The sequence below is a fragment of the Phalaenopsis equestris genome, unplaced genomic scaffold (genome assembly GCF_001263595.1).
Source record: "Phalaenopsis equestris unplaced genomic scaffold, ASM126359v1 Scaffold233876, whole genome shotgun sequence".
NCBI classification, from domain to species: Eukaryota; Viridiplantae; Streptophyta; class Magnoliopsida; order Asparagales; family Orchidaceae; genus Phalaenopsis; species Phalaenopsis equestris.
In genome coordinates this window covers 28,512-37,007 of record NW_018251807.1, presented here as the reverse complement: position 1 = coordinate 37,007, position 8,496 = coordinate 28,512, and the positions used below count along the sequence as shown (strand labels likewise).

The 8,496-nt window shown below is 38.3% G+C and overlaps 1 protein-coding gene across 1 annotated transcript; it reads right to left on the bottom strand.

Annotated features, from left to right (window-relative positions):
• Window positions 1-5,032: 5,032 nt before the first annotated feature.
• On the bottom strand, window positions 5,033-7,380 carry LOC110038793 (pentatricopeptide repeat-containing protein At3g50420). The gene has a single exon (XM_020743694.1). The coding sequence runs from the start codon at window positions 7,330-7,332 to the stop codon at window positions 5,224-5,226; it is 2,109 nt and encodes a 702-aa protein (XP_020599353.1). The 5' UTR covers window positions 7,333-7,380; the 3' UTR covers window positions 5,033-5,223.
• Between the last annotated feature and the right edge of the window lie 1,116 nt (window positions 7,381-8,496).

Sequence of the window (8,496 nt, the reverse complement as noted above, 5' to 3'; positions counted from 1 at the left end):
TGTTTTTGGGTTTTCCCTTTCAGAGGGGCATTAAAAATTATTAGTAGTTATCTCTTCAATTAAAGAATATGCTTCATCGAATGCTTTTGACATTAATGGTTCACCAACAATAGCGTCAATTATCGATCTAAGAGATCCAACCAATCCATTATAACAAGTTTGAATTATTAACCAATCTGGCAACACAAGGTGTGGACATTTTCTAAGGAGATCTTTAAATCTTTCCTAGGCTTCATAAATAGATTTCCCTTCAAACTAAAAAAAAAAAAGATGTAATATGATTTTTCTGAGCTTAGCAGTTTTTTAAGGTCGGAAATATTTAGATAAAAATTTTGTAATAGCAGGTTTAAGCTCAAATTAATTAGCAGCTACAGCAGAATTTTGTATATTCAAATGGATTTCATCTGTTGCTAGTTTTATCCTCAGTGAAAAAAAGATCTAAGTCTGACAACATCATTCGACACTCCATCATATTTAAAAGTAGCATAAATTTCTAGAAAGCTAGCAAGGTGTAAATTAGGATCTTCAGTTGGTGTTCCCCCAAACTGATTGTTTTGTACCATTTGGATAATAACAGGTTTATGCTCAAATTAATTAGCAGCCACAGCAGAATTTTGTATACTCAAACGGATTTCATCTGTTGTAGGATTAGCATAATCTCTTAAATGTCTCAGATGATGTTCATTTTCATTTCCAACAATACTTAAATTGCAAGTCATTTTGCTAATATTATCTATCTTTATTTGTTGTTTTCAAATTTTTCTAATCATTCTTTCTAACTCAGAATCGTAAGATACTAAATTTTCAGATTTTACACAACGCATGAACAAACATAACAATTAATTATAAATAAGCAAACACACTTAAATAAAAAAATATTCAAACTAATTTACAAAAACTTTTTTTTCTTTTGTTTTAATAATAAGAAAACTATAATTATAAAATAACTTATTAATACTTTCCATTACTTCCCCGGCAACTGCTCCAAAAACTTTATATGGGTGGATTTAGTGTGTTAATTTTGTAAATATTTTTCAATATTAGAAAATACACAAGATAGACACAATAGCAAATATGCAAATTAATCCAAAAAAATATAACTTTAGTGAAAATAGTTTTATCTTTTAAAAATCTTTAAACTGCCAAATCCCCTTTAGAAATAACACAAGTATACGTATCACTCAAGTAATAAAGGGCTCTAATAGAGTCCTTGATACCGATCTAACATGGAAGTTGGAAATGCCTAAAAATAAATTCTTAAGATTATAATGCAAAGTACAATTTTTAAACTATTAAGAGTAAGGTACTAAATTTGAATATTAAGTAACAAGTGAATGCTAATTAAAATGCAGTTGAATGTCAAAGTTAACTATACTAAGTATTAAACTTTTGAAAGTAAACTTACGAAAACTAATAAAGTTTTTGTAACAAAAAGTTTAAATTTAAGAAAAGCGACCTTCCCCTTTATAATGAGTATATAGATTGTGAAGAAATTAAAATTATTTGAAATATATATATATATATTATTTTGTGTCAAATAGGAGCAATCCTATTATTTACCCTCTTCCAAGTGCATAAAGAACATTAACTAATCCAGAGTTTGGTCACTAATTCAGTGGTTAGGCTGGGAGGATACCAGCTGCCACTCCAAAGTTCCTACTACTCCCTCACTTGAGGGCTACTAATCTCGCATCAATTTCCAATCAACTGGACTAAATTGAGGATCTTAATCTGTCACCTTAAAATCTCTAATTCTGCATCCAATAAAGTATATTTCTCTGTTTATTTGCACCCAACTCCATGGATGAAATACTCTCCCATGAAATCAAATGTGATTCTCCCCATGTTGTATAAATCATAGCCCTTTCGGAACATATGTTTCTTAACACATTTTAACATTTAAATTGGTCAGATCAAAAAGTAAATGAATATCAGAGTTCAAATCTTCACAAATTATTGACATTGAAAATCATATAAAATAAAATCAATTCTTCACAAAACTATATCTCAAAACAGGAAGAAGGATAAAGAAGACTACTCAGAATTCATGAGAATGATATGATAAAACACTGATTTCATATAAAAAATTAGTTTACAAAACAAAAGAAATAAAAGACACAACTTATCTCACAATCCTTCCCAAACAAATCTCTATAAGTTCTCTCCAAGCATTTCTCTCTTTATAAGCACTCTCAATTCTCTCTTGGAAGTGTAATGAAGAAGAAATATCTAACATTCCTTACCCTTTTACAATCCTTGAAGAAAATCTCCAAGCCCTTGACTTTCTCTCTCTCTTTTTTTCTTGTTGCCCCACTTTACACGCCCTCAAAACCTTCTTTTCAAGCCCTAGACTTCCCTCTAAAAAGAATTCAAAATTCTCTCCAAAATTCTATCCAAAAGTAAACTCTTTTAAATTTAAAAGACATGTCCTTTGATCAAAGAGACATATCCCTTCATAAAAGAACCATCCAAAGTGTCTAGATGCATTGAATCACTCCAAGGGGTGTTTAGAACAAGTGTACCTTTAAAAATTCATGTAAAATTCATCTCGAACCTCCTTAATCCGCAAAAAGTTGTCTCTAGCGCATCTTGCGCCAAATATGGTGCATCTTGTGCCAAATCTGGCATATCTTGCCCTAGCTCTCCATTAAATGGTGCATCATGCACTAATTTGGTGCATTTTGCGCCAGTTTGCTGAAGACTTGTACTGGGTTTTGTCGCATGTTATGCCAGTTCTCTGTATATTGGTGCGCCTTGCACCAGTTCTATGTATATTGGCGTATCTTGCGTCAGTTTGCTAAAATTCGTTGTTTTGGCTCCAAATGTCGTCCTTTTTGCTACTTTTTCTCCAAATACATAAAGTTGATATGCCTGCAACAGAAACATGAAATACCCTTCTTTAAAGTGCAATATCACCAAAAATAAGTATAAAATGTATACTTAAAACAACATATTACTTTGGTGTATCACATCTCTGTCATCATCAACAACATCAAGACTCCACGTGACATTGTTTGAGTTTTGGCACTTTCCAACCAAGAGTTGAAGTGGCTCGTAGTCCGTTCCTCTGTTTAGCATGGTTCGATGGTTTGACCTGATTGCAGTCGTCCATTACCAATACATGGAAGTGGATGACATCAGTTCATCATCCCTACAAGACAATGAACTGAAGACCGTTCATGATCAAATGCTAATTTTTACCTCAATTGTTCATGAAATCTCGTATAACTTGTTCTTAAAGCTTCCTCTAACCTAGGCGAACACATCTATACTGTTGACCAAGCTTGGTGAATTTATTTATTTCACAACAGGCCAAACCCGAAGCAAATTTTAGGGTTTTCAATCCATACCTTGTCTCAGGAGGTGTAGCCTCTATTGAGCTTGACAGAAACGATCTCTTTGACCCTACGAAGCTTCTCCTTAGCTCAATTTGGATTGAAATCAGCTCTAGCTATGAGCTAGTTCAAATATTGGCTCGATTTGGTCTTGAGATAGGTTCGAGTTCACGGGAAAGCTTGATTTTGATTTGGATTTTCTTCATGATGCTTGGGGAAGCTCTTAGAATGTTTGTATTTGAGTTTGGACAAGGTTCATGACAAGGCCAAATTTTGTCCTAGGTTAGTGTTAGGAAATTAGGATTACCTAGTGGGGTTAAGGGCCTGAAGAGATGCAGGATCAAATGCTTATGTCTAGTAGAATATTTTCTCGGTTGAAGGCCAATGGTTTGGGAGTCCTAGTGGAGACAATGGTAATTTATGGAGCTCTCGGTTCCACTTTTTAATGGCCATGGGGAGCTTGACAAGGCCTGAGATAGGCTCAGATTCATGTGAAGCATTCTTGGATGAATTAGGAGTTTCTTTCCCTTTTTTGGAAGGATTGACCACGGTGGGGGAGAGAGAGAAATTCCATGGCTTGAGGGCATTGGAGGGAATTGGAGGTTTGGTTGTTGAGCTCAGCCATGGTCTGGCTTGACTCAAGCATGAGACAATTTGAGCATTGGAGACTTGGTTGCCAAGTGTAGAAGGAAGAGGTGGGTGTTAGGTTTTCTCTTCATCTCTCTAAATTTATTTTTAAATTTTTTTGTTTTATTTGGACTTATTTAGGGTTTAGGTCATCCCATATCCTATTGGGTTATCTTAGGTTATGGATGACTCATTTGGGAATGGACCATGGGCTTGGTACAAGGGCTTGGACCATGGTTTTGGATCATGGCTTGAGGCTTTAAGGTTTAAACATAATCTAAAGTCTAATAGGCCATAAAACCATCCTTTTAATTAATTAATTAAAAGAATGATAAAGTTGACCATATGATCATGGGTTGACCATATGGTCTATGGGCTGACCACATGGTCATGGATTTGATGGAGGGGTGAAATGGTCAATTTGGTCAAATTTTGGCTAAATTAGGGTTAGTTTTGACCATCTTAGTATACCGTCAAATTTTGGGTCCAAAAGGGTACATTAGGGTTTTGTTCTGATTTTTGGGGTTTGGGACGCCACTGCTGAGGTCAAGGATCAATTTGTGTAGATCCTTCTCCCATGGTGGATTTGGTGGTCAATATGTTTCCTAGGGTCTATAGGGAAATTTCTAGCGTTTCATATTGATTTGGGGGGATCTAGGGAAAACAGACAACAGACAACTCCCTAGGGTTGCAAGTTGATCTAGCTGATCTGGGGCATATCTACAGACAACTCCCTAGGGTTGCAAGTTGATCTAGCTGGTCTGGGGCATATCTAGCCCCTGGTAGTAAAATTGGGTTCGCGTAAGGCATGTCTAGCCCATGGTGGTTAATTTATGTTATCACTTGGTCAAAACCCTAAACATACTCAACCAAGGATTGGGGGCTTAAACTTGCACTGATGAGGCCGAAGAAAGCACAACCCTAGTCTAGGGTCATGTATAAGTGGGTGGGATAAGTTCTCACAAAAGTTAGGTGAACATGTTAACTTTTAGGTATAGGTATATATAAAGCTAAAAGAAGTGTCTAGAAAGTATGTAAGAGAAAATGTAACGATGTGTTGATAACAAAAAGTTGGTTGAGGTATTATGTTGTCCTTTTCTAGTGAGTGAAGAGTTATTCTTTATGATCCATAGCCTCTAACTGGGTTCGCTGCCCTACAGCAGGTTTTCATTTATACATGTACAGGGTCCAATCTAAAGAAAGATAGGAAAGTTCTGCTTCACCACATTCAAATATAATGAAAGATGAGCTGCACTTCTAATTAGAAAAAAATGTTGATAAGATGTGATGCTTCCAAATTTCGCTGCAATCTAAGCAGTACTTTTCGGCACTCATCAATTTGTACATGGCAGTCATCATCAGCAGAAAAAACATGAACCATATCTTTAAGTTCAATCCAGCTTAACCCAGGCTCCTTCTCAACAAATAGACCTCTTATCTTTCTTCTCACTTGAGCCACGTCATCCCAACTACCGATCGACGCATAAAGATTTGAAAGTAATATGTGTGTGGGTAGATCATTTGGCTCGAAACTTAACACCTGCTTAGCTGCATGGTTACCCATGTCCAAATTCTTGCTAACAATGGAGGAGCTCAACAAAATTCTCCATAACTCAGAGGAGCTGTTTCCAAAGGTTGAATCCATGATCATCTCTTCTGCTTCTCGCAATAGTCCCGCTCTACACAGCAAGTTTACCATGTATGTATAGTGCTTCAGCCCTGGTATGATACCATCAGTCATCATACAAAACCAGTAAAACCTGGCTCTCTCAAGCAGTCCACAATGGCTACAGGCAGAAAGCAATGAGATGTAGGTGATGTAATCCGGCTGCAGCTCACTTTCCACATTACCAAATCCTCCAATAATTGAGTTCCAGCAAATTAAATCAGGCCTTCTAATTGTATCGAACATTAATTTCGAACTTTCAAGACTACCGTTTTTTGCATACATATCCACTAGACCTCCAGAAACACCTGAATTTCCTCCATATCCACCTTTTACCACCAGACCATGAAACATCTCACCCTGTCTCAGTGAAGTAAGAAAAGCAGTTGCTTTTATAGCGCTGCTGAGTGAAAAGCTATCAGCTTCATGTCCTTCCACTAGCATACTAGAGAAATATTGTATGGCCATTTCACCATCTCCCAGCCCTGAATATCCAGCCACCATCTCAGTCCATATGACCACATCCTTCTGAGGAACACAACCAAATATCTTCTCGGCTGACAATGGCTCACTATTCAAGAAGTACATGCCAATTAATGTCTGTCCGACATAAACACTCTCTGCCCATCCTGTTTTACTGATCTCAGCATGAAGAGGCTTCCCATAGAACAGTGAAGGAAAACCAGCAGTGGCAGAAACAACAGCGGCAAAAGTGAAATCATCGGGTTGAAGCTTTTCTAAGCAATTCATCAACTTTAGTCTCACAAAAGCATCCATAGCCTTGTCCCCATCACAATTACTTGAAAAACCAGCGATCAAGGAATTCCAAGACACCAAACATGGTTCATCAATTCTTTCAAACACCAACTCAGCCGTTCTCACATCCCCACAGCTTGCGTACATATCAATCAGCGCGTTCAGCAATGGAGTATCAGGTGGGTACTTGCATTTAACAACGTGCCCATGGACGAGCCGTCCTGCATTCAAGTCCTCCGCTTTCCTGCACACAGTCAGAAGCATCGTCAACGTACACGGGGTAGAATCTAATCCTTCTCGTACCATGCCTCGATAAAGCTGCAGTGCATGCTCAATCTCACAACCTGTCAATCTACCGAAGAGCATGGAGTTCCAAGCTATCTCATCTCTTTCAGCCATCTCGTCAAACACCCTCTCTGCCGATTCCAAGCACAAACAACCCAAGTACATTCTCAAAAGAGACGTCTTTACAAACGCATTGTCGTAAAATCCCAAAACAATGACACGGCCGTGAATGGCGCTGCCAGCTCGATGGTTATGGAGGACATGTGCAAGAGCAGAGAAGGTGAAGGCGTTGGGCGTGATGCCGACTGCTGCCATGTCACGGAATAGATGCATGCAAGAAGTGACGTGGCTAGAAAACTTGGAATAGGCGGAGATTATGCAATTGTACGAGACAATATTACGTTCAGGCATTGTTTCGAACAGCTTGTGTGCGTCTTGTAGTGAGCCGCATTTGGAGTATGTCGAAAGGAGGTTGTTGAAGAGAAAAAGGAGAGAGGAGGAGGGGGAGAAGAAGTACGTGAGAATGAGAGCGTGAAGCTGACGGCATTTGCGTAGAGATTCAGATGACGGGAGGTGGCGGAGAGATTCAGCAACTGTTGCGAAGGAGACGTCGTAATTGTTGGGGGAGGTCAGCATCGAACTGATGGAGGCTATTTTCGTCATTTTGTGTTCGGGCAAAATGGAAATTAAAAGTGGGATAGGTTCCGATAAATCTTTTAAAATAATAATTAAATAATGATGTTATGAGTTTTGTAATTGGACAATTTTTTAAGGAAATTCAATTAAGATGACATTATGAATCCAACTAGGCTTAAATAATATAATTGGACTATTTGCAAGGGAATTCGATTAAGAGGACAATACGAATCCAACTAGGCTTGGCCCCTACGTCAGGTGCCGGCTCTAGGCAAGTTTCTGCATTTATGCTCATTTTTAAATTTTTCTTGTCAATTAATTTGTAGAGCTGAGAGAACAAAAGAGAAGGGAGAGCGAGAGTGACAGGGAGAGGGAACAACCCTTGCCCCCATTCGGGCGAAGATGGATTTTGTCGAGACTCTTTGACGTATTGGAAAAGTAAGACAGTTCTCCCTACATGAGAACAATTGAGAGGCAAGAGTGATAGACTCCTTTTACATGTTATAGTCCTCCTATTTTTAGAAGAGAAAAAAAGAGAAAATATAATATTGCATAATTACCAATTGCATAATTACATATTATTTTGATCTTTTCAATCTTTTCGATTATCAGAGATTAAATAAAGCCAATGAGCATTTTCTCTCTCTTTTCAATATTCTTATCATACTTATTTTTTTCCTTATTTTTGTTCCATTTCTTGGGTTCTGCTCGTTCTGCAACAACTTAGGTGGCGGCCAATAGTGGGGGCTTGCCGAGAGGATTTAGGTGGCCTGACTGCGAGGAGTCGGCCCGCCAGCGAGACGGTCAATGAGGTGTGCTTCTTCCTTCATGTGGCTCGGTAGTTGTGAAGGGGATTCATCTATTTTGATTTGCGATGTTGTTAAATCAAATGTTGAGAGGAGGTCGATTGGCCGTTGTGAGGTGGTCGATCGGTTGTTGGGAGTTGGTCAGTGATGTTGCAGTCGTAGAAGGCAAAGGGATTGGCTTGGTGTTTTGGAGACCTGGCTAGAGGGAGTTAGGAGGCTTGCCAAGGGTGGCCAGGTAGATATGGCTAGTAGCCAACTGGTTAGAGAAAGGGTGGTTGGCCATATGTGGCCGACCAACTGGAATTATGACTGACTAGAGGGGTCTAATGATTGATCAACAAGCGGCCCAACAGCTTCAGGTTCCAACATTTTTTGTTATATATAT

Coding starts and splice junctions, on each gene's coding strand:
- LOC110038793 (XM_020743694.1), bottom strand. CDS start 7,332: ATGACGAAAATAGCCTCCATCAGTTCGATGCTGACCTCCCCCAACAAT.